This window comes from Remersonia thermophila, chromosome 4 (assembly GCF_042764415.1).
Source record: "Remersonia thermophila strain ATCC 22073 chromosome 4, whole genome shotgun sequence".
Taxonomy (NCBI): domain Eukaryota; kingdom Fungi; phylum Ascomycota; class Sordariomycetes; order Sordariales; family Chaetomiaceae; genus Remersonia; species Remersonia thermophila.
The window spans coordinates 2,694,584-2,718,628 of record NC_092220.1 but is presented as its reverse complement, the minus strand read 5'-3'; the positions used below and the strand labels follow the sequence as shown (position 1 = coordinate 2,718,628).

The following is a 24,045-nucleotide window of genomic DNA, read 5'->3' as shown; positions in this document are numbered from 1 at the left end:
GTTGGAAGCAGAGATGAGAATCCGAGATGGGAATCCGACATGGGAATCCGAGACGGTCACGCCCCACGTCGCACGTCCAAAAGCAGGCGACCGACCCGCGTCGCAGAGGAGCCCCACCGGGAAAAGTGGGGAAGGTGGGGAAGCTGAGAGCCGCGGAAACGGCACGGAAGCACGTGAGCGCGAGCCCGAGCCGGTTTCGCCGGGACGCGGTGGGAGCCAAGGCCAAGCCCGGCAGGTCGGTACCTTGGGAGCCCCGTTGCTGGCCCAGAAGAACAGCCGAGGCCCGGCCCCCCCGCCATGCCATTCCCATCCTCCATCACCAACGTCAGGTCCCGAGAAGGGGGCCCTCCTCCGCCCTCCAGCTTTCCATCCCTCCATCCCTCCAGCCCTCTGGCCCTCTGGCCCTCTGACGAAGCCAAACTCTCAATTTGAACTTGAGACGGAAACGAAGAAAGAAAAAAAAAAAAAGAAAAAAAAAACATGGCGTCCATGCTCGAGTTGCGTACCCCCGGGTACAACCCCTACGCCGTCAAGTACTCCCCGTACTACGACTCGCGCCTCGCCGTCGCCGCCGCCGCCAACTACGGCATCATTGGCAACGGCCGCCTCTTCGTGGTCGGCCTCGGCCCCGCGGGCATCCAGATCGAGAGGGCCTTCGACACCAACGACGCCCTCTACGACCTGGCCTGGTCCGAGATCAACGAGAACCAGGTCGTCGTCGCCACCGGCGATGGCTCCCTCAAGCTGTTCGACATCTCGGCCGGCGACTTCCCCGTCATGAACTTCACCGAGCACAAGCGCGAGGCCTTTTCCGTCTGCTGGAACCCCGTCGCCAAGGACAGCTTCCTCTCGAGCTCCTGGGACGGCACCGTCAAGATTGTAGGCCAATCGATCCATGAATGCCCATCCTGCCCCCATGCCTCTCCCGCATCCGCCCTCGGTTGACCTAACCCTTCCGTGCAAAGTGGTCGCCCTCGCGCCCGGCATCCCTCCGAACCCTGCCCGTCGGCAACTGCGTCTACTCGGCCGCCTTCTCCCCGCAGAACCCTGCCATCGTCTCCTGCGTCTCCTCCGACTCGCACATCCGCATCTTCGACCTCCGCACCCCCGTCTCCGCCAAGTACCACCTCACCACCGTCATCGCCGCCCACGCCCCGCCCCAACCGCCGCCGCTTCCTCCGCAGCCGCAGGGCCAAATCCCCGTCATGCCCCCGGCCGCGGTGCTCTCCACGGGGCAAACCTACGCCGGCGCCGTCCCCGCGGAGCTCCTGACCCACGACTGGAACAAGTACCGCGAGACCGTCCTCGCCGCCGCCGGCGTCGACCGCCTCATCCGCTGCTTCGACATACGCAACCCCAACGGCGGGCCCATCGCCGTCCTCCCGGGCCACGACTACGCCGTGCGCCGCCTCGCCTGGAGCCCCCACGCCAGCGATGTGCTCGCCAGCGCGAGCTACGACATGACGGTGCGCGTCTGGTCCGACGGCTCCATGCTGGCGCAGCCGCCCCCGCCGCCCGACGCCCCGCAGGTCATCCCCGTCGGGACCCAGCTCGGCGTCATGAACCGCCACGCAGAGTTCGCCACCGGCGTGGACTGGTGCCTGTTCGGCACGGGCGGGTGGCTGGCGTCGGCGGGTTGGGACCAGAGGGTGCTCGTTTGGGACGCGCATACCCTGCTCCGAGGATGAAGGGGAAAAAATGATCATGATCATGGTGATAATGATGATGATGAAAAGGGAAGAGGATACGTGCATACATGCAAGGGGATCGAACTCGAGCCACCCACGCGGACGGAAGAAGAGAGAATGAATACACCAACGGACCCAAATCACCGGCAAAGACAAGGTTCTTCCAGTCTCGAACGGCCACAACCGAAAAAGAAAGAAAACGAAACAAATCAAAACAAGGCACCATCTTCCTCCCCTTCCTTGTCGACGCACCAGCCGGACCTAGCCACCAGGGCTGGTCTCATCACGGGCTGTCTCGCCAGAGAGGGGCGGGGGAAAAGGAGAAGGACGCCAAACGCACGCCCTCCATGTTCCATGCATCATCCATATCATCTACATGTTTACCATGCGCGGCAAGAACCCGCTTGAGAAGTGTCGTGCGTGATGGGGGTTCAGGATACAACAAGACCAGAGAGAGAGATGCCCCGCGGCGAGCAGCGGGAGGAGACGGTGGAAGAGGAGCATAGGGAAACCCCAGGATCTGGAGATACAGCACCAGAACCCGGTGGACTTGTGTATTATGTTGTTGTTGGTGCACATGGGGGGTTGTGGTTGGAGAGAGAGAGAGAGAGGACACGCATCATGCTTAATACACCAGGAAGACGGAGGGTGCGTGATACACTGCGATACACGACGGACTCTGATTGGTTCAGTCCGGGGCTTTGGCTATGGCGGGCAGTTAGACGCTGTAGGATAACTCTGAATGGGGAGCCCAAGAGCCGGTTGTCTTGTACACACACACTCATGGCATTCAACGCAAGGGGATATGAGGATGAGGTACGTACCACCTCTCCCCTCCCCCTTCCTGGCCTACTCCGCAGCTGTGGATGAATGTCCTGATGGATGTCCCGTACAGTCTTTGGGTGCGGTCAGGAATACTTATGCCTAATATGCTTTGCGAAACGAATCGAGCCCACCGCCGCATCACGCACAGCAAGCACAGCCCCCACGGCATGGCCTAAGGAGCCAGGAGGAAAAAGGGAAAAAAAAAAAAAAAAAAGAAAACAAAAAAGTGAGGTGAGATATGTCATGTACATGAGCGAGAGCCAACCCCCTCTCGTCTCCCGCTCGTCGGCGTCCAGACTGCCCTCCTATCATCACAGCCCAAAACAAAACAAAAAAAAGCCCAGACACGGCCGGCCCAAACAGCAGCTCCGGACATGCCAAACCATAAACAGACTTTGCCCGATTCCCTTCCTTCTGCTTTCTTCTCCTTCCCCCCCTGCATCCCTCATCTTCTCTCATCCTTTTTGTTGTGCCTTAGTCCGTCCTGCAGCCTGCCTCCTGTCCGAATCCTATGACGACAACCAAGGGTAACAAAATAAGACATGGTAAGTTACATACGGAAGGGAAGAAAAAAGAAAATCGTGAACAAGGTACAAAGCATCAACCCAAAATGTCGTGATGAAATGCCTCTTCCCCTTTCCCGCGCCCCCCCTCCTCCTCCTTTTTTGTTCCTCTCCTTCCCCAAAGTCTATTTCCCGAAAAGCCGGCCAACGCCTGAGAGTTCCATGAGACCTTATCTGTACAGTTCCACCGGCAATATCTCCCTCCCCACCCCCCTCTGTTTTTTTCTTCTCGTTTCTTCCCCTTCCCCTCAGTCTGCGCGTCCGTGGTACGTGAAGCTATATCCGGTGGCGGCGAGGCGCCAGGCTAAGATGGGACGTCATGAGGCATTACGAGAATGCGGAGTGGGTCCCCATCGTTGCCCCGGATCCCGGGCGTGGGAGGCGTCTAGTCGGGGATGGACGAGAAGAACGCGGCAGGCCCGGCCCTTTCTGCTTCCCACAGCGCAGACCCGCAAAACGGAGCGCCCACAGGTCCTTCTCCTTAGAAGGTCGGCTGGGCCCTAGGGCCGCGCCTATCCTTCTTCTGCCCGGCCATGTACTCCATCCTCTCAAAGTCATCCTTGAAACGACGAGGCTGGGAATCACGCCTGCCGCCGAAGCCACGGTCGCCGAAGCCCCGGTCGCCGAAGCCACGGTCGCCAAAGCCCCCGCGCCTGTCGCCAACGCCACGGGGGGAACGGTGCGACTCGGACATGACGTTCAACCCGCTGATGCCGCGGGGCAGGCTGTCCAAGAACCTGCGCGAGACAGCGGGCGGCTCGTCCATGCCCCACTGGTGCTTGGTCATCTCATTCAGCTCGTCAACGATGGACTGGACGTCCACGCCCTTGAGGCTGTTGCCCAGGAGCGAGGTGTACATGTTCTTGAGGACCTCGTGCGGGGCCATGGAGCTGGCCTCGCGGATCTCCTGGAAGGCCGGGGGCAGGGCGGCGCCGTCCGAAACGTCAACCTCGGCGCTCTCGATGGACGTGCACCGCTGAATGGGCAGGCCCGGCAGGCGCCTGCGCGCCGTGTTGATCTCAATGTTGGAGACGAACAGGTAGGCCTGGCCGCCCTTGCCGGCGCGGCCGGTACGGCCGATGCGGTGGATGTAGATGTCGCGGTCCTGCGGGAGGTGGACCTGCAAGACGTGGGTGACGTTGGGGAAGTCCATGCCGCGGGCGGCCACGTCGGACGAGAAGAGGATGGCCGACTGGGCGTTCCGGAAGGCCTCCGAGTTCTTGGTCCGAGTGGCCTGGGTCAGCTTGGAATGCATGTCGTAGATCCGGGGGAAGCGACGGTCGTGGAAGCGGATGCGCTGGAAGAGGTACGTGTAGAACAAGACGGCGGCGGTGGTGGGCAGGAAGACGACGGCCTTGAAGGGAAGCGCCTCTGGGTTCTCCTCCTTGGCGGCCTCCTTGGCGGCGACGAGCTCGTTGCGGACGAACTCGAGCACCGCAGGGGCAATGTTCTGGAAGCCGCGGCACGGGACGATGTACTGCGGCACCCGCTCGTGCGTCGGGGTCTCGTCGGCCCGGACCGTCTGGACAAACTCAAAGTTCTTGGGGTCGATGTACCGACGGGCGATGCCCACGACGTCCTTGGGAAGGGTGGCCGAGTACAGCAGGGTCTGGCGGGGAACCTCGCTCCGGGAGGGCAGGAGCTCGGTGATTTGCTCCAGCTCCGCGGCGAAGCCGACCTCGAGCATGCGGTCCGCCTCGTCCAGCACAAGGGCGGCAAGGCGCGGGGCGGCAATGCCGCTTTCCGGGTCCGAGAGCAGGTCGTACAGACGACCCGGGGTGGCGACCAGCAGGTGGCAGCCCTCCCGGCGGGCCTTGTGCAGCATCATCCTCTTCATGGTGCCGCCGACGGCGGTCTGGACCACGACGCCGGTCCCCTGGCAGAGCCTCTTGGCCTCGGCGCTGATCTGCTCGGCCAGCTCGCGCGTGGGCGAGACGACGATGGCCTGGATGTCGCGGGCATCGGGGCGCCGCCGCCTCCAGTTGGAGTCCTCCTCCTGGAGCCGGTTGAGGATCCTCTGCACGATGGGGGTGAGGAAGGCGAGCGTCTTGCCCGTGCCCGTCTTTGCCTGGGCGACCCTGTGGAACAACAACACGTCTCAGCCGTCCGCGGTACCGCCGCCAGGTCAAAAAGAGATGCCTCGACTTACACGTCCTTGCCGGCCAGGGCGGCATTGATGGTCATGGACTGGATGGGGGTCATGTTCTCGTAGCCCATGCCTTGGGTGATGGAGCGGACGAGGCTATCGCTGACGCCGAGCTTGGGGAGGTCGGTGAAACGGGTGATGGGCTCCGACGAGCCGGCGGAGGACGAGGCGGCGGCCGAGGCCGAGGCGGCCGAGTAAAAGCGAGCCAGGACGGCGGGGGCGGCGGGGCGGCAGGCCAGGGGCGACGAGGAGGCGCGGGAGGCGGAGAGGACGGCCGATGAGGCCCGTATGGACGAGAGCTGGGCCGGACGCACGGCGGCCACGGCAAGGCGGGCGGCCGCGGCGTGCCGCAAGAGACCTGTCTTCATCATGGCGGTTTGATCACGGTTGCCAATGAGCAGACGGCACGCAGAAACCAAGGTAAAATGGGGAGGAGGCTATGCGACAGGGAATTTGTCGCCAGTGAAGGGGGATTCAGAGAGAGCAGGTTTATCTTGTCGAATGCTGCTGAAGGGGGGAGTGAGGAGAGGGACAGGAAGCAGAAAGCAGAATGCCCGCTGCAAGAAAATTTCCCACTTTCAGAGAACCGTTTCTCTCTGAGCTTTTTCCCTTATCTTATCGCAACCGCGACTGCCGAGACCCGCTTTCTGCGGCCTTGGAAGGAGGGGGGATCTTGCCTGCAATTTTTGACCCCACGTTAAACTAGCTAACGGTGTAGTTACACGAACAGTTATTGCGTACGCATACAAGCATACTACCGTAGTTATCGCGTACGCATACAAGAACGTACTATGTACACTGCCGCGCCCGCCAAAACTGCGTTGAACGATATGAGTGCGTTTTCGTCATGGAATCTTTTTGTATGTACTGTGTATTCTTCGCTGTCGCTGTCCATCATGACATGCATGAATGCATGGTACGCGTCATAACCTCTCTATCTGTCTACCTAGGTGCCTCATCGGGACCCTTTTATGCGTCCGAACGCCTGTATCCGTATCCAAACCCGTTATGCCCACACCATGCTCTAGCTCCTCATACAACGTCCAACGTGAAGGTAGGTACAGACGTACTACATCGCTGACGCTCTATAAACAACTCCCCTCCCCTCCCGTCCTTCAAACGCCATCCCGCGAAAAAAAAAAAAAACGCAAAGAGAAAAAGCAACCATGAAATCATGAAATCATGCCTTCCACTTCTCCCCAACCTTGCCCTCTACAAACTCCCTCACCGCCTCCCCCATCCCCGTCGTCGCGTACCCCACCAGCGCCACGAGCACCTCAAACAGCCGGCACTCGCACACCCGCCTCGACACCTCGAGCAGCGCGAGCAGCAGCCCCGACGCCGCCACCAGCAGCCGGGGGAGGTATCCGTGCTCGTGCTCAGCGCGGGCGGCCCGCCGCCCTGCCGCCGCCGCCCAGGGCACGACCGCTTCGGCGGCGGCCCAGAGCCAGCAGAGGAGGGCGAGGACGAGCACGTGAACGAGATTGCGGCGGTCTCCGCTGCGACTGGCGCAATTGGGCTGCTGCTGCCGGTTGTAGGGGTCGCCGGCCCATGGCTCGGCCGCCATGAGGCCGTAGGGGCCCTGCTGCTGGAGGGCGCTGGAGTGCCCGGTTGCGAGGGCGGGGGGCATGGCGCGCTGCAGCATGGCAATCTCGCCCGGCTCGAGGTCACGCGGGAGGCCGCGGAGGACGTGGAGGGCTCCGTTGATGTACATGAGCCTCTCCGAGTCGTCCTGGGTGGTGCGGCTGTCGCTTCTTGCCACTTGCTGGTCAGGCTGGTGGCGGGGCGCTTGGTCTGCGTGCTGTCGCTGCTGGTGTTGGCGGTGGGACCTGCCATTGAACGGTGCGGCGTCCCCTTGCGCTGCTACCGAGTTAGCGTTCTGCTTCTTTCTTCCCCAAAGTTACGATGAGGTGAAAGCCACCCACCTTGCCGTCCATTCTCCCAGTACGACCCCCTGCCGGCCACCGACCTCACCGTGTTGGCAACCAAAGAGACCCCTGAAACAACGCCTTTGACCAGAGCCAAGTCGGGCATGTACCGATCAAGGTCGATGGGAGCCGGGTTCCTGTCCGCCGACTCGGTCGCCGTCGTCGTCCTCGTCGAGTCGTCGCCGCCGTTGCCAGCCTCGGCTCGTCCCGAGCCCTGATGCCTCCTCCTCGGCAATGGTGGCGGCGGCAGCTCCGATGATGACGTTGGGATGGATGTCGACGATGACGACGACATAGATGGTATCATCAACCCAGGCTGTTCCTCCTCCTCTTCCTCCACCGCCGTCAATCTCCCTCGGGCCAGCGTGGTGCTCAGCGCCTGCTTCGGCGAGGCGATCCAGCGGAGCCCGCCCAGGACGGTCCGGGGGCCCGGCAAGTTGTCGATCAGCAGGTTGAACATGCTAAGCTCCGTCGTTGTGGTGGCGCTCGGCGTGACGTAGGTGGTGCTTTCGTTGAGCATCTCAAATCTTGCCCGTGGCCCCGAGGCCGATGTTTCGCTGGCGTGGCGGTACTTGATTTCTTGATACTCGACTTGACGTAGCTCCAGCTCTGGGTCGGATGGTTGATAACCAGAACGGGATCTCATGGTTCTTCGTTCGAGGGAAGAAGAGAACGAAGCCCTCCGTATCTGGTCCATCCTGGTGGATGTTTCGGCCCCGGATTTCGACCTCCCAAGTTCAGACGGTATGCTATGCTAGAGCGGGGACAGACACGGAAAGGGACGGGCTCGTCAAAGAAAATCAAAAACGCAAGGATGACGATGAAAAGTCGAGTGGATAGAGTGGATGAAACCTGAAACGGTGGGCATGAGTGGGGGAAAAAAAATAAAGGAAAAAACTGCAGCTTGCGTAGAGTATGTAATGAGACGACGGGGTGGCGGTGATGTGATGCAAGCATGACACCGCCGGCGACCGTCTTGCTGCCTTTAACCCCTTCACCGTCTGATAACCGGATGCGAAGAAGGAATGTGAAATGCGGTTGAGGCTGGGGTCTGGATGCATCACCTAATGTCAGTTGATGTCGTGGTGGGGCGGTCTGACCTGGACCGCCTCACCCCCCTCCCTTCCCTCCAAACCATTCCGTATCCCGTCTTCTGCAGAGAGCATGTGAACGAGTGGGGCCCAGTGGTGGGTATCTTGGTGTTCCGCGGAACCCCTGTAGGTGGTTTGCCATAAGCTGAACATTCATCCGATCCTGCCCGGATCGGAGTGAGTCGGGGGCCCTGGAATGCAAAGAATAATAGCACATGCTTCGCATCTCTCCAGCCACTGGCGCGGTCGTTCAAGGATCACAAAGAATAGTAGTACAGCAGCAAGAATAGGCAGGGTATCTAGCGCAAAACCATTCTACACTACCGGTAATTGCGCAAACCCAACCGTCTCCAACCGTCCTCCAGCGTAAGGCAGTCCGATGGTTCGTCCCGCTCAGAGGTAAACGACCTCAATCACGCCAGCCCACCTCCTGTAGCAGAAACGTGATGACGCTGCCACAAGACCAATGCACTCAGGTAAAGGTAATACATATGCAATCCGCTCTCGCCCAAATTCCCCTCCCAAACTACATAATATCTGTACATGTACATACACAGTACCATCCCCACTTATGCCCACCTCCAACCCCCGCAGCCTTCCTAGGCAGCCTTCTCCGCCGCCGCCGCCTTCTCCGCCGCGATCTTAGCCTCCATCTTCCTCCTCGCCTCCAGGATCATCTGATCGCGCCTGCGCTGCAGCAGCGATTGCCTCTCCTCGCGGTTCTGGCTCCACCCCTTGGCCTTGCCGCCGCCCTGGGCATCGGAGCCCGTGCTGCTGGCAGCGCTGTCGTCGCCCTCGGTCTGGTTCTTGAGCTTGTCGTGCAGGTTGTACCGCGTGATCAGATCCGGATACGCCAGCGTCGGCGCCGCGGGTTTGGACTGCGGGGTGGTGATGGGGCTGGCGTTGTTGTTGCTGCCCGGAGGCGGTGGGGGTTGAAACGTGACCGGAGGCTGGCGAGGGAGAGAAAGAGAAGAAAGAGCCGCGAGTTAGTTATCCAACCATGGTTCGATGCCTAGGCGGCCTGAAACCGAGCCAAAGGAACAGCAAAGAAGGAGCCTTACCGTCTCAATCCTCCCAGCCAAGATCCTCTCCGTCGTCAACGCCACGTTTCCATTCGTCCTCTGCAGATCCCACAGCGCCGTGCGCCGGTCGATCTGCGGAAACATCTGCGTTATCCTCTCGGCAGCGGCCTCCCGGGCGCGCAGCTGCTCAGCGGCCCTAGCCGCCGATCTTGCCGACGCCGGTGTTGAGGAGGATGACGACGATGACGACGACGATGGCGAAAAGAAGAGGTAGCGAATCACCACGCCCGACACCACCAGAATGAGAAAAAGCGAGCCAAAGTTGAGCTGTACCGGCTCTGCGCTTTCGGCCATGGTTGCGGTCGTTTGTGTGTGTGTTTGAGAGAGAGAGAGAGGTGGGGGGGTGCCGAGTTCAGCGAGGGATTCGACGGGGCGCCCGCTACGCGGTGATGGTGGTTTCCTTCCTGCGTGGAAAGGGGGTGGGGGTTGTCGTTGAGTTTGGATGCGGCTATGCGCACAACGAAGAGGATCAAGACGCGGGTCGATAGGGATCGGAGCGGCGAACGGCGGTCGAGATGACACAGTTGCCTTGGGCCGTATGCGATGGATGTGCTTCCCTCCAAGAGTTGGTCGACCGAGGATTGGTGGGATGCCGCCGCCACGGGCCTAACCGGACAACGTCTGGCAAATCCGCGTGTAGAATGGAAAGCAATGCAGAAAAGATGCAGACAAGGTGTTCAAAGGCTGAAACAAAGCGCTTGTGCGGATCCGACTGTGGAGGGAGCTGCCCGGGGAGGAAGATGCCACGAAGATGATGATGGATGTGGGACGGGAATGAATGACGATGACGGGGGGTCATATTGTTGTTGCCAGATCGGCCGGAGGTTCCTGGGATTGGGGAGTCGCCAAGGCCGCGGCGGGCTGGGTGGGGCCGGATCCACCCCGGACATCCAGAACAGTCCGACTGTGTATTATTACGTTACAACCACATCCGGCGGGTGCCTTAGGTACCGAAAGGTGAACACGATGAAGAAAAACACAATGATGATCACATCCTCAAAGAAAAAACAAATACTTGGTACTTGGTCCGCTTGTGCTGTCTCGGTCATCAACCCTTTCTTACTTCATTGCCCCGAGAATCTGCCTTGGGTTACGTACACACGCTGCGAGTTCCAGGTCGGGCGCTTCCGCATTCCCTGTCATCCTCCTACCGCCTCTATTCATGCAATCCATCCACCCATCCATTGCCCTCCTCCAAGCGCCGGCGCTACCAAAGTGTGGCACCTAAGCCCCTAGGCCCTGGAGCTGCACCGTGGGGGACGTGTCGAGGTCCGCATAGTGAAGCATCAGCTCGCGCTGTCAGGAAGTCATCAGCAAACCTTGTCCCCTTGTTGTTTGTTTTTTTTGTTTTTTTTTTGTCTACGAGAGACCCGTTGCGATACATACCCTCTCCTTGCGCCAGTTCACCGTATCCCAAACCACATAGTACCCCCTCTCGTGCGTGGGTCCCAAGCTCTGAGGCACCATGACATCGTCCTTGGTCAGCCAGAGCTGCAGCTTCTTGTGCCAGCGCCAGTTGCGGTTGTTGAGCTCGATGGCCGCCATCTGCTGTTTGATATCGCGCGGACAGCTGTAAAAGATCCACATGAGCGTCTCCTCGTTGAAGCTCGAAATCTTGGCTTCGATCGGCTGCACGTTCTGAACGCTGTAGCACTCGGGCAGGTGGAACTTTGGAATGGGCGACCGCGGCGGGACGTCGTCAAACAGCGAGTAGACCTTGGTAGACAGCAGGCTGGCAGAGACAAAGTCAGCCGGGAAAACAGCACCCGTGCTCCCCTCCTTGAAAGCACCTACTCTCCCGAGCGCATTTCGATGCCCAGCGTTGCCGGGTCAAGCCCGCACGTCAAGGCGTTGTAATCCGGGAAGTTGTTCATCAGCGTCCTCAAGCCCTTGAGCCCCCACTTGTCGATCGGCGCCATCCCTTCGAGCGGGTCTTGCACCTGGCTGGCGTTCGCCTTCTCCTCCTCCTTGGCCTTGGATGATGACGGGTTGGTGCCGATCGCGCCGGGCGGGTTCCTCCCGCCTGTCCCATCGGGACCGTCATCGCGGAAGTGCGCCTGCTTCTCATCCTCGCCGGCCGGGCTCCGTGTGTCCTGGGGGCGTGCTATCGCCGTTGGCGTGCGGTTCTCGATGGCCCGCGCGTTCGCCCCGGATAACGCGTTCAGCAGCCCGTTTCCTGCTCGGTTCGCATGCATTGCGGCAGCACCCGACGCCGCGGCGCCTTGCGCGCCGAATCCCATGGCAGCCGTCATCATGCTTCCTCGCCGGTCCTGCCCTCCAATGTCGCCATTGCCGCCGCGGTTGAGAGGTGGGAAATCGTCGGCCGCGCCTGCCTGTCCCTGCGCCGCCTGAGCTGCCGCGCCCTGATTTCCGAACCGGAACGAGCTTTGCGCCGACGCCAAGCGAGATTGGTACATGTCGTCTTGCTGGCTCTGTTGTGCGAGGGGTGTCCCCGCGCCGCGGTGCGCCCCGCCGCCCAGGTTACGCGCCGCTTGCCCTGGCCACATGGTGGATGCGTTGGCCGCGTTAAGTTGAGAGGTGTTGGACAGCGATGGGAACTCCCTAGATGGCATTGTTGTGGTTAACGTCTGCTAGTGCTCTTACAAGTCCGACGGCGTAGTTCAAAAAGCGTTGATGAGGAAGATCGCATAAGCTGAAACGGATGCGAGAAAGTACCCCCTCAAAATCGACGCATAAGGACGCCCGTCGACCACACTGGGGCTCTCGTCCACGGCGATGATATGAGCGGTGGACTTGGGCTTCAGAGAAAGTTTGGGCCTGTTGCGATTTGCGCGCGGCATGCTGTGCGACCCGGAAGCAACCACAGGAAAATTCGACGAAACGTAAAACAAGGTCGAAACCGCGAACTCCCTGCCGCTTGGTGGGAGAAATGGAGGCAAACGAGCTCGAAGCAAAGTGAAAATGGTTCAGGAAGGCTTCTTCCCTACTTGGTGGCTTGGAAAGCCGGACGGGGGGCGTTCTGGGATATGAGAGAGACAGAGAGAGAGAGAGAGAGAAAGTCGCAGAAGAAAGATGATCAAATGAAGATGAGAACCAGGAAATTCGACAAAAAATGGCCAAACGCCGCCGCTTCTCATCCTTCTTTTGCAGCCAAGTATGAGCGCCAACAAAAAGCAAAAACGGGGAACTTACGACAAGTCCAACGGCGTCTGAGGCTGCGACCCCGTCAGCGTCTGCGCGAAACTGACGTTCCCTCCTATTTGCCTGGCGGCGCCTGGAGGCACGTTTGCGCTCCCGCCCATGGGCATCCCGCCGAACGGCCATCCCGCCGCGTTGCCGACCGGTCCTGCAGCAAAACGAAGGCGTTATTCTATTAGCATGGCAACGCTCCCTTGGTCGCCCGCCAACCGATCCATCGTGCTCTCGTCTCGACCCGGTCCACCGCTGATATCGCAAGAGGAGATGCGTTGGGGTATGGATCTGGGCCGGATGGCGCCTCACCTATCTTCCCGTTCGGTAACCTGCCGGTGACAGCGCGGCCCGCTTGTTGCTGTTGTTGCTGTGGCTGCTGGGCTCCGAAGCCGCCGGGCATGCCACGGAGCGCTTGTGGTACGGCCCCTAGGGTTCCGACGTACGTTAGCACGGTTGTCCATCCGCTGACGATGCTGAACGGTGAAGCGAGAACCCGGGAGCCTGGGAGCGACAAGAAGAGCAAGGACGGCGCCAGGCAGCTGGCCAACCCCAACGCGTTGGGGCTTCGGATGGTGATCCGCGTGCAGCGCCGTGAGCGTGGCTCCATCTCCCTGGCGCTGGTCCCCACCCGCCGCGTGGGAGCCCTGGGAACGGGGCACCCCAACGGCCGAGGGCGCCAAACAGGATGTGAAGCTCAGCCGGCGTCATGCACTTGTTCCCTTGCGCCAGCATCTCCGTCTGCTCGGCAGCCACCAAGTCCTTCAGGCCCGACGACCCCGCCCCCCCCCTTGCCGACGATGTGCAGTCTCGAACCGTTGCCGGAAGGGGCCGAAGCGCGGAGCGTATCAGGCGGGCTTGGGCGGCGGGAGGGAGGAAGGAAAGAATCGAGCGCCGGGATCGAACAGAGATGGAGGATGGACGACGGAGGGGCATCGCAGGGGCGACGGCATACCTGGCCGGTTCATCATGGCGGCGGGGTTCTGGGAGTCGTGGTCGTCGTAACGCAAAGGGACGGTCGAGATCCGGGTCGTGGAGGCACCCGCGGAGACTGGAAGGCGGACGATAGATGGAGCCTTTCACCAAGTTGGATCGGAAAGCCTTGCAGGGCGTAGGGTGTTGGGATCTGGGATGAACCGACTTTTGGGATGTCGTTGTTCGTCACCAAAGCCATTGGCCGATCGACATGGGAACTTACCGTTAGCGCGAGGCCCCACATGAAAGCCCGTCGGGAAACATATGGCCCGTGCACGCCAAGCATCGACCCCTCGGTGAGCGTTACGATACGTTACGGGGCATGGCTCGCTGAGCCGTCCATCTTTCACACGCCGGCTTTCGATCCTACAAAACCTCGGTGCTGGTGTTCTCGCTTGTCCTACTGAGGCGTGCAGCTATTGGCTTCCAATCCCATCCAACGTCCCCAATGCATCTCCCAAGCTTTTCGTGAAACTCTTGTCATCCAAGTGACGCCCAATGAGGACGATCTTGCCCATCGCCGCGGGTGGTTCGCGCTGCGGTTGACTTGGGCTGTCAAAAATGTCAAAGATCTCCCTCACACCCTGAATCAGCTTCTCCTGTCCGTCCTTGGTGAAGAAGCGACCCTTCAGCCGGTGAACCTCATGGTCCGGACTCCCCTCGGCCGGCGTGTGTCCGGGGAGGACATTTTCCCATAGCACCGACCGCAGCCAGCCATCCAGCGACGCCTGCTGCTCCTCGGAGAGATGCGGCAACGGAATGGAGATGGTAGATATCGTCTAGGCAAGCCGTTGGCGTTAGCATTCAATTCTGCCGGGCACGGAGGAGGCATGAGAAAGCGACGGGGCAACCTGCCTTGTCGATATGGCTGTGCCCCAGCCCCGGGCGGTCCAGCTCCTGAACCCTGTCATACGCGTGCAAGTCCAGCAGGAACCCCTCCAGCTGCGGCACCGCGCTTTGGGTGGTGACAAGGATGCGAGCGAGCCCATTGATGGACCCGATGCGCGCCTTCACGGCCTGGAGCTCCTGCTCGGTGACCAGATCCGACTTGTTGATGATGATAACGTCGGCATGAGAGATCTGCACGTGCGCCGTCGTCATGACGGGGCCGTGGTCATCGTGGCTGTGGCTGTGGCTGTCGCCCTGGCCCTCGTCATCGTCTTGTTGCTGGACCTTGCCTGCGGGGTCGTCAAGACTCCGCAGAATGTTTTTTGCGTCGACCAAGGTGACGATGCCATCCAGATAGATGGTGCTCCCGAGCCCCTCATCCATCCAGAACATGGGTGCGATGTTGCCGGGGTCGGCAAGCCCGGTGGTCTCGAGCAGGATGTAGTCAAACTTGCCCTTCTTTTCCATCAGCTGCTCGATGGCGTTGACGCCCGTGTCTCTGGGTCCGTGTGAGCTGGGGAGCAGCGGGGGCGGAGGTCATTTGGGGGGGGGGGGGGGGGGGGAGGGTGTTGAGCTCACTTGACGGAGCAGCAGATGCATCCGTTCCCTACTTCCAACCATTCCTCGACAGACTCGCCGTTTTTGTTGACCGTCAGGGACTTTTCAATGTCCAGGGCTAGCGGCAAGTCAGACCATGCTTGAGGAGACGCGAACGGGACCACCACGGGGGCTCAGCCTACAGTCACCAAATTCTAACCACACCTGGCGTTAGCGATTGCACCGCGAGCACACCTAGAGCAGAGCAGCGTACCGTTCATGATGACGGCAATCTTTTTGCCATGCTCGGCCGTCAGAATGTAGTTGAGCAAGGTCGTCTTTCCCGCGCCAAGATATCCTACGACCCACGGTCAGTCCACCGTCAATCAAGGAGGAAAGTTCCTCTCTAGCAGGGCAGGGGAAAAAAGGATGACACTCACCAGTCACTATAGTGATGGGCACCTTGACGGGCTTCTCCTCGGACTCGGCCGCGGGCGTGCCATCGGCGCCCACAAGATCTGGCGGGGCATCGTCGTCAAAGTCCATAGTTGCCCTCAAAAGCAAGCGCTACTACGGCCGCTGGAGAACGAATGGCCTTGTATCGGAGACTACAGGGTTATGGTTATGGTGGGTGGGTGTTCCCGTCTCACCGATGGGAATGGAGATGTCGTTGATGACGATGATGAGAGCTCCGTTGTGGAAAGACTGCTGTTACATGCATCTAGAAGAGAAATGTTGGAGGGGCATGTCACGGGTAAATGCATTCCGCGGGCTGGGCCCATGGACAACGAACGGCCGATGGAAGTGAGGGGCATCGCCAAGCCGTCGAGGTCCATGTGGTGACCTGTACCGTAACGTGCTTGTACAACAGTTACGCAGTACCTGAGTTACCAGGACGGTAAATTGCCTGAATTGTTTCATCCCGTCCCGCGTCCCGCAACCCCCCCTGCGGCCTGTCAGCGACGCCCAAGCTAGGGAGCTGCATCACTTTCAGCTCCAACATCAGGAGCCCGGCAGTTCCCCAACCTCCCACCAATTTCGCGTCTTCAGCTCCCTTCCGCGTGTACCTCTTTTCAGCAAGACAGCCTCTCCGCTTGGAGGCATTGGCAGGTTGGCATCGTGATTACAAAACCAACGGCTTGGCCAGGTCTCCATCTAGAGCTCGCTGTGTGCACAATACATCCTCGCCCGACCGAGACCCAGGAGCTTCGAGCTTCCAGGCGCACAAAAAGCCCTTTACCAAACCGCATCATGTCGCTGCCGCCGAGCTCGCCTCGGCTGCCCAGTCCTCCTCCTCCCGCCGAAATCCAGATCACCCCCAAGTCTCCTCTCATGGGTCCCAAGGCCGCCCAGGTCGAGCAGTCGGCCATCGACACCAACTCCAAGCGCCGTATCCATCCGGGTACCCGCGCCTGCGATATGGCCGCCGGCCCCCCCCTCGTTCCCTTGCACGAGGTTAGAAAGCACCGTCCTGGATCCTCGATCCTCCATTCTCGACTCTGAGCCTCCCCCCTTGCTGACCTGGGCCTTTCTTTCGCCTCAGCTCGACTCGCCCTTCCAGCTCCAGGAGCACCTCGCTGCCCTGCACTTCTACCACACGGCCAGCAAGACGAGCCCCGTCAGCCGCGACGCGGCCAAGCTGCTTGCCACCCCCCCGCCAGGCACCGACAAGACGCTGTGGCTCTATGAGCTCTGCCGCTTTCTCATTGCCCAGTGCAACACCCTGATCGTGGGCTTCCTCTTCGACACCCCCGCCTGCAGCGCCGCCACGTGCCCCGAGATGCGCGCCGGCGAGTGGCAGTTCTTGTGCGCCGTCCACGACGCCCCCAAGAGCTGCTGCGCCATCGACTACTGCTGCCATACCCTCGACTGGGCCGCCAACGTGGTCACCAACCCCAAGATCTTCCCGAGCCGCTTTGTCGTTGATCCCCACGACAAGAACACCGCCATCAAGAACCTCGTCAACATATTCCGTCGCCTGCACCGCATCTTTGCCCACGCCTGGTTCCAACACCGCGGCGTCTTCTGGACGCTGGAGAACCAGACCGGCCTCTACGTCTTCTTCAAGACCGTCTGCGACATCTACGACCTGCTGCCCGCCGAGAACTACAAGCTGCCGCCCGAGGCCGAAGGCCTTGACCCGGCGGACTCCGACAAGGCTTCCCCCGAGGGCCGGCAGCAGCAACACCCGCTCGGTCCCATCTCCATTGCCAGGCCGCCCCATCGCGACGCCGATAACGCCGATTTCTCGGGTGTGAGCAGGACCAACACGAGGAGACACATCAAGAGCAGCCCCTCGGTGGGCAGCGCCGTTGCGACTGTGCCCGAGGCGGACGAAGATGAGAGCACCAACGACCTGACCAACCGCCTCAAGGGCATACGCCTCTCGCCGAGCAAGCCGTCCAACGAGGAAGACGCCGACCTATCCACCATCCCCATGATCGTGGACCACGCAACCGCGGCGGCCGCCCAACCTCCGGTCCGCCCCTCCAGCGTGGTGCCGCCTCCGGGAGCCGCAGCAGCAACCGCAACGGCCATCCCGGAGAATGGCGCGCCAGACGCCGAAAGCGTTGCGCACGATGCCAAGGACCCATCCGCCATGGCCGATTCTCCAGAGCCGACGGGCCCGAGCCAACCACCACCCACCACCTCGCCAACAGACAGCCCAGGCCTAGGCCCAGGCGACGACGCCGCATCATCATCATCATCAGCACCACCATCCTCGGCGGAACCCCCCGCGTCCTCGGTCGAACCAGAGCCGGCCGCGGAGTCAGCCGGGGGAGGCTCGCCTACCGAGCCGGCCGAGCCAGGCGGACCGGCTGCGCAGCAAACAGAAGCGAGCGCCGAGCCCCCTGAGGAACAAGGAGAGGCGACCGTCGCCGCGGACGAGGCCGCGCCGCAGGAGCCAGGGTCGGAATCGCCAAAGAAGGACGCCAAGCCCGACAGGCTCGCGCCGCCGGAGCCGGCGGGCGGCCAGCAGGCTCTCGAGCCCGAGTCGCCTGTCGACAAGGCGGCTGTGGAGCTAGGGCTGTTTGTGACGGCGGCGCCGGCCGCGGCGGGCGATGATGGGGATGCATCGGGCGAGGAGAAGACCGGGAAGGATGGCGAAGCGTAATGCATGGTGGTTTTTTGGTGACGGTGGGGCGCGGTAATGAGTAATGAGAGTGATGAGCGAGAGAGGGTGTCAAGGAGCCGCCGGCGAGCTGTTTCCTTTGGGGACCATGGCCACTAGTACTAGATACATAGATGTTGAAACTATGTGCGATGTTGGCCCAGGACTTGACGGTTTGGCCGGTGTCTCTCCGGACAAACCGCATCGATAGATGTCTTTATGCTGTATTATGAGTTGTGTCCGATACATGTTCAGAAGTTATCTTCCCGTGGTGGTTGACGATGGAGAGAACAAGTCCTGTCCCGGGTCGACTCGTTCAGATTTCCTTTTATAGAAATATATACTGTGTATATACGGTGTCCTAATGTCATGGAAAGTCAAGAGTGAACCTGCAACCCCCCCGACCCTTTGCTACTTACACGGAGCAACAAGACAATATTTACACGCAAATAATGTACACCTTCAACGTCGCCAAAACACCACATTTCCCCATTTCCCCATTTCCCTCGCTGTTGAATATCCGCTTACAACCCCTTTCAGCACCCGCCTGTCACGGTAAGAGGACGCCAACCTCCCATCTTCCAGTCCATTCATTCCCTTCCCCCATTTAGCTCTCCCATCCAACCGAAGCAAATCCCTATACTGATTTACACCCCACCTCCCCCCCCCGCCCCCCCCCCCCCATCCCGAAATCCATGGTCCATTTTGACAGTATGACCTTCACCAATCCCCCCAGCCCATGTGACCTTTTTTATGTGCCTCGCTGTTCTATGTAAGTGTTATGTTTGATCCATAAAATACAGCCAGAACCCTGATGTTGTGTGGAAAATAGACAATAAGATGTACCAAGAAGGGGGAAAAGAAGAATGGGAAGAAGTGGTTGAAGATTAAGGGGCAGTTGAAAAAAAAAAAAAAAAAAAAAAAGACAACAGGACCCATTAGCTGGGGAAGAAGACGATTGATAATAGGCAGTGTAGCAATGACAAGGGATGGAAGTAAAAGAAAAAAAAAAGAACAAGAAAAAAAGACACAAAGCCACTCCCTCAACCGTTAGATTCGATTCATCTGCGACCGACCGGACAGAGCGAATCGCCTTGGAGTCGGTCCATTCCGAGTTAATTGAAAAGCTGGGCCGGGCCTAGGATCGGAACAAGATGCAGGCGGATGTTTCAGGTCGAATGCCGTTCCCCTGGCATTAGCAGGTTGTGATATTGCTCGCTGTTATTGTCCTCGGAAGTGAGGGAGGGAGGGTGTGTGGGGGGAGGAAAACCACGTTGCAGATCCGCTGTCTCGGGTCCCTTTCCCGTCCCGCACCGCACTTCTGGGAGAGGGACAGGGAGAGGTTGCTTATGTGCAAGGGGCGAAGAGCGGCGGGCGGGCGGGACGGATGTAGCAGCCGATGAGCCGCGTCTTGGTGTTTGGTGTTGCCCAACGTCAGTCCGTCGTCATCCCGCGCACCTTTGTCCCTCGCAATTCCGGAGACAATTTCCTTCCCGCCCGGCTCGTGCAGTGGCTTGCTTTTCTTGACAGGATGATGCCGTTGCGCGCGCACCTGTGGTTCCGTGATCGCGGGATGTTGGTCGAGGAGCGTCCGACACTGGCGGTGATTCCGTCTTATCATGCCGTCCCGTCGTTGTCGTCGTCATCGTGTCCGTCAGGTCTCGTCCTCCACCTTCGCAATTTTGCAGCCGCCCTCTGTTTTGTTGATCCGCTCGTCACGATGGATGGTTCGGTTCATTGGATGCATAACCACCCTCAAACACTGCGGTAGCTCTAGCGCTCAAGTCCGCCGTCGGCCATCCGCCCGTCAAGCCGTCAAGCCGCCGTAGCATGGCTCTCTTAGGATCCCTCGGCAGTCGTCGAAGTGGCATCGCCCTCACGGTCCTGCCCAAGATTCATTCTCGAAAACACCCGCCGGATCTGCATCAAGCTCTCCTGCTGTGTAGCCGCCGCCACGGCGTTCCGCTCATCCGCAATGTCCCTTACGTTCCGCAGCAGCTGCGTAAACCCTTCGTCGTTGGGAAGCCACCAGCGCGCGACGGACCCGTCGCCCAACAGCTCTGCGATGCGCTGGCGGGTTGCTACGGGAGTGATGTACCTATTTCGTCCCGCGAGGGGGCTCATGTTAGTTTCTTCAAGGGGGTGGTCCCGCGAATGGAGAGGGAGACGAGAGAGGAGGGGTAAAAAAAAGACTCACCCGATGCTTTCAAGCATGGCAAATTTCCGCCTCAGCCACATGCAATGCTTCTGATCCTTTGGCAGGGACAGGGTTGCAAGCGCGAGGCACGACTGCAAGATGAACAAGCTCCCGGGTGGGCTGTGCGGCCAGAGCTCGACGGCCTCGCTAATCTGGCAAACCGCATAGGCGTGCTCGCGCAGCCGAGCGCGGTCCTCGTCCGATATGCCTGGTCCTCCTCCCCCCCAACCACCGCCGGCACCACTACCACCCAGGGCGGCGGCGGCGGCTGAGGCAGCAGCGGCAGGGCTTTGGCTAGCATGCAAGAGCACAATCGAATGGTACTCGCAGGCCATCAACGACGTTGCAAACAACGGTTGGCGGTACAGCACCCCCGGCGCATACGGATTCACAATGTCCTCCGGATCGGGCGCCGGCGCGTTGGGGAACTCGTCCACCCTGTAAGCTGGATCGGTCAGCGCCGGGTCCCAACCGGCCTTCCACTCCTCCAAAGCGGCGCCCAGCCTGGCGTGCTCGGCGGCGTATTCCTCCTCGGACAGCTCGCGGTTCGCATTGCGCGCGTAGAGCAGCGCCATGTCTATCGACAAGACGCGCAGCTCCGCGGAGCACGACTCGACCTTCCACCCGAGGTTGTGCGGCTCGGCGGCGGCACGGGATTTGAAGTAGTCGACCTGCTCAGAGTACCACTCGCGCGGGAGAGAGGGCTTGAGGCTGCCCATGACGCTGGTGAAGAGGTCGAACCGGCCGTACCAGATCACGGCCATGCGTCCGGCTGGGGTTTGGACGGCCGTTTGCGGGGTGAAAACATGGCTGAGCACCTCGAGGGCGGCTTTTTGGTGGCCCATTAGGTTGATCCAGTCGCCGAGGAATTCCTGCACACGTCCGACATGTCAGCATCTATCTTTCTGGTTCGTCCTGTGAAGCAAGCCTCTTTTTTGTGTGTTTTCAAAGCCGTACCTCAATCGTTGCAAGTTGGAGGATCGTAAACAGCGTCCCCAGGCTATACTTTTTCTCCTTGCTCAGGCAGTCCAACAACAGCCGAACGCTGCGGCTGTAGTACTGTAGAAACTCGTGAATCTTTCCATTGGGGTTCTTCATGACGTGATGATACGCCGCAAAACCCACCATGGCGTAGAGCAGCGCCTCGTGGGTCATGGCCAGGTTGGGCATGATGGACCGGAAAAAGTCATCAGCATCGTTCACCATGCCGTAGTGGAAGTACGTGATCTTGTCGTAAAAGTAGCCGAGGTAGAACTGCAGCTCGTGCGGGAGGAAGGTCCAGTCTGGGCGGCCCGTCGGCGTCGTCATGGTTGCCATGTCCGGGTGCGCCGCGGCGGGCGTGTAGGAGCTCGTGGCGCCGGCAACGGACAGGCCCGGGGACGAGCTCTTGCCGTCCAGCGAGGGCGTCTCAGAACCCTGCCGCGGACCGGGTGCCGTGCCCCTTGGTCGGCCTAACGACGATGTGATGCTGGACCTGCGGGGCGGGGGGAAGTTGGGTGCCGATGTCGTCGACGTTGCGCTCTGGGGCTCGTCCTCGTCCTCGTCCATGATGGGGTCCAGCTTCGTGTCTTGCTCCGTCTCATCGTCTTCGTCATCACGGGAAGAGGTGGGGCTTGCCTGTTGGCTAGGCCCCGTCGATGACTCCTTGGAGTCGTTGTTGCTGCTGTTGTTGTTGCTGGTGTTGCTCTTGGACCCCTTGGGTGCGGGCGGTTCCGGGTATACGCAGTCTCTCTTGCCTTTCCTGCACCCTGAACGTCATCTGTCAGCTCTGGCTTCCGTGGCCTTGTGAGGCTCCGAGACGTACTTTCGCAGATGGGATGTGTTTCGTCGCACTGCCAACGGGTTAGACGTGGGTCAGCAGGCCAACTCCAGCTGTGAGCCATACCTTCACTCGCCGGCTGCGGCAGGTGTAGCAACCGGATCTCGTTCGGCGGTGCTTAATGTGGTCAAGGCCTGGGGCGGATTTCCTTCGACTCCTTTGTGCCTTTGCCGCGTTGAACATGATGGGCTCTGGAAACCCCGTGAAATACCCCAGGTTCTGGTAAGGACCGGGCATCGGTGCTGCGCCCATCTGCATGAGGGGTGGCGGAGGGATCTGTCCTGAGGGATCCATCATGTTGTGGTTGGGCGGTCCCCCAACTCCGACCATGGAGGTGAGAAAGTGGTGGTAGTAGTCGCCCATCTCGTTCGAGCTTCGTTGTGTTCCGTCTCGTTCTCAGCGTCGTCGAGCTCCAAATTGCGTTCGCCGGTTGTCAAAGGCTGAATGGCGCGTAGGCACCAAGGTGGCGCAAACCAGGTGCCTCGCTTCGTCACGCGGGGTGGCCCAGATATGTCCCGCCGGTGCGGTTAAGCTACACGTCTAACGGGGTTGAGCCGAGCCTCGAAAGCACCTGATGCAGAACCCACGAGGCCCCTCGGCCAAGAAATCCTTAGGCCAGTCGCTCTTGGGCTTGGGTGTGGAGGTGAGGGCTTCGAAAAGTGGTAACGAAGGAAAACAGATACCCAATGAGCCGATCTAGCTTGGGTGAGGGGGGGGGGGAACGGGAGGGAAGGAAAGGGTATATACCCTATGATATGCTTGGCTTCTAGAGCTGGGGTCGTCAAGCCTGGCTGGTCAAATACCATCAGGGAAGGCCCCCCAGTCCAGGCTTATTAACTGCCTTGGTATGCTTCCGGCAGGGGGGGTGGGTTGGGGGTTTGGTATGGTGTGAACGGCAGGAGGAAGTTCCCGGTGTGTTGGTCGGCCGCCAAGGGGGGACAAGAGCAAATCGCCGAGCGGGAACGAGCGATCGTCAAGAAGGATTTCACAAGTCATATGGAGACATGCTGAAGCAGCAACGGGCCAGTCCGGATCTCTGCGAAACTCCGGGAGTGGAAAAAGACCAAACAAGCTACAGGCGGCAAATCCTTGACGCCGCTCAAGAGGAGGATCCCGAGTGGGTTGGCATGAGACACGGAACTGAGCGGGCCCCTTTGGATGAAGGAAAGAGAACGAAAGGAGTGAAGACGCCGTTCTCACCCCCTGGCTCCGTCGAACCCGAGAGAGCCAGGAACCCGGCGCGTCTGGGTCGATGGAGGGGGTGTCCTAATGGCGGGATGACAGGACGTGATCTGGGCTTCTGGAGGGCGTGTTCTTGGGACGAAGAGTGGGCGTGCAGGCGGGATACCACGCTGACTTGAGGAATCGTTAGCTAGGGAGGGGCATGGCCAAGATAACCGCATGCCCTACCCCGAGATCTACACCGTAGCTGCTTGTGGAGGGAGGGGGGGGGGGGGGGGAAGGAGGAAGAACGGTGTCAACCCTGAATCGGATACAGCCGCCGGGAGGGGCCCTCCTCCAGAGGGGTGTGCAGAAAGATGGCGGCCAGGCCGATCATGAGCAACAGCTCTGGGCTAAGTGAAAATAGGAGTTTTCCTCCGGGCAGAACCACAGGCGGCGACTCAAAACGGGTAAGCTCATCAAGCTGCCAAGACGAGCCATGGGCCCCTTGTTTGCTACGAGGATGTTACCGTTCTCCGAGAGAGGGCAAGGACCGTGGGGGTTGGGAACGCCGGCAATAGCCAGGCTCACCCGTTGTTGTGTTTGCTGCTCCCAGGCCAGTCGACAAGAGGGGCAAAACCGGAAGCAGCTTGAGCTCTTGGTCCATGGGACGTGCGCGCGGCAAAGACCGACGATGTTTCTCTGAGTGGGTTCAGGAGGAGCAACCATCGAGTCTGGATGTAACGGTGACCAAATCCTTGGGCGTGGAGCGAGCGAGCGAATAGCCCTTTTTTCGAGCAGGCAAGGCTGGTCCAGCAGCGGAACCGCGAATGTTTGAGAAGGCACAGAAGATCGCTGTGAATCAGCCATGTACCAGTAGGTT

General features: G+C 60.3%; 8 protein-coding genes across 8 annotated transcripts; 2 read left to right on the top strand and 6 right to left on the bottom strand.

Moving 5' to 3' along the window:
• Window positions 1-480: 480 nt before the first annotated feature.
• On the top strand, window positions 481-1,688 carry VTJ83DRAFT_4917 (uncharacterized protein; the record flags this gene model as incomplete). The annotated part of the gene is made up of 2 exons (XM_071011459.1): window positions 481-879; window positions 966-1,688. 2 exons carry the CDS (start codon window positions 481-483, stop codon window positions 1,686-1,688), a joined length of 1,122 nt encoding a protein of 373 aa, XP_070866367.1.
• Window positions 1,689-3,557: 1,869 nt separating this feature from the next.
• Window positions 3,558-5,593, bottom strand: VTJ83DRAFT_4916 (uncharacterized protein; the record flags this gene model as incomplete). Its single annotated transcript, XM_071011458.1, has 2 exons — window positions 3,558-5,154; window positions 5,226-5,593. 2 exons carry the CDS (start codon window positions 5,591-5,593, stop codon window positions 3,558-3,560), a joined length of 1,965 nt encoding a protein of 654 aa, XP_070866366.1.
• An 809-nt stretch (window positions 5,594-6,402) lies between these two features.
• Window positions 6,403-7,847, bottom strand: VTJ83DRAFT_4915 (uncharacterized protein; the record flags this gene model as incomplete). Its single annotated transcript, XM_071011457.1, has 2 exons — window positions 6,403-7,082; window positions 7,148-7,847. The coding sequence occupies 2 exons, from the start codon at window positions 7,845-7,847 to the stop codon at window positions 6,403-6,405; spliced, it is 1,380 nt and encodes a 459-aa protein (XP_070866365.1).
• A 993-nt stretch (window positions 7,848-8,840) lies between these two features.
• Window positions 8,841-9,617, bottom strand: VTJ83DRAFT_4914 (uncharacterized protein; the record flags this gene model as incomplete). The annotated part of the gene is made up of 2 exons (XM_071011456.1): window positions 8,841-9,191; window positions 9,303-9,617. The coding sequence occupies 2 exons, from the start codon at window positions 9,615-9,617 to the stop codon at window positions 8,841-8,843; spliced, it is 666 nt and encodes a 221-aa protein (XP_070866364.1).
• A 930-nt stretch (window positions 9,618-10,547) lies between these two features.
• On the bottom strand, window positions 10,548-13,444 carry VTJ83DRAFT_4913 (uncharacterized protein; the record flags this gene model as incomplete). The annotated part of the gene is made up of 6 exons (XM_071011455.1): window positions 10,548-10,619; window positions 10,710-11,055; window positions 11,118-11,885; window positions 12,477-12,630; window positions 12,786-12,902; window positions 13,429-13,444. The coding sequence occupies 6 exons, from the start codon at window positions 13,442-13,444 to the stop codon at window positions 10,548-10,550; spliced, it is 1,473 nt and encodes a 490-aa protein (XP_070866363.1).
• Window positions 13,445-13,864: 420 nt separating this feature from the next.
• On the bottom strand, window positions 13,865-15,419 carry VTJ83DRAFT_4912 (uncharacterized protein; the record flags this gene model as incomplete). Its single annotated transcript, XM_071011454.1, has 6 exons — window positions 13,865-14,227; window positions 14,304-14,835; window positions 14,916-15,012; window positions 15,077-15,088; window positions 15,148-15,231; window positions 15,314-15,419. 6 exons carry the CDS (start codon window positions 15,417-15,419, stop codon window positions 13,865-13,867), a joined length of 1,194 nt encoding a protein of 397 aa, XP_070866362.1.
• A 705-nt stretch (window positions 15,420-16,124) lies between these two features.
• On the top strand, window positions 16,125-17,988 carry VTJ83DRAFT_4911 (uncharacterized protein; the record flags this gene model as incomplete). The annotated part of the gene is made up of 2 exons (XM_071011453.1): window positions 16,125-16,328; window positions 16,417-17,988. The coding sequence occupies 2 exons, from the start codon at window positions 16,125-16,127 to the stop codon at window positions 17,986-17,988; spliced, it is 1,776 nt and encodes a 591-aa protein (XP_070866361.1).
• A 1,836-nt stretch (window positions 17,989-19,824) lies between these two features.
• VTJ83DRAFT_4910 (uncharacterized protein) lies at window positions 19,825-22,364 on the bottom strand (the record flags this gene model as incomplete). The annotated part of the gene is made up of 6 exons (XM_071011452.1): window positions 19,825-20,083; window positions 20,183-20,476; window positions 20,567-21,054; window positions 21,140-21,930; window positions 21,987-22,014; window positions 22,068-22,364. 6 exons carry the CDS (start codon window positions 22,362-22,364, stop codon window positions 19,825-19,827), a joined length of 2,157 nt encoding a protein of 718 aa, XP_070866360.1.
• Window positions 22,365-24,045: the final 1,681 nt, after the last annotated feature.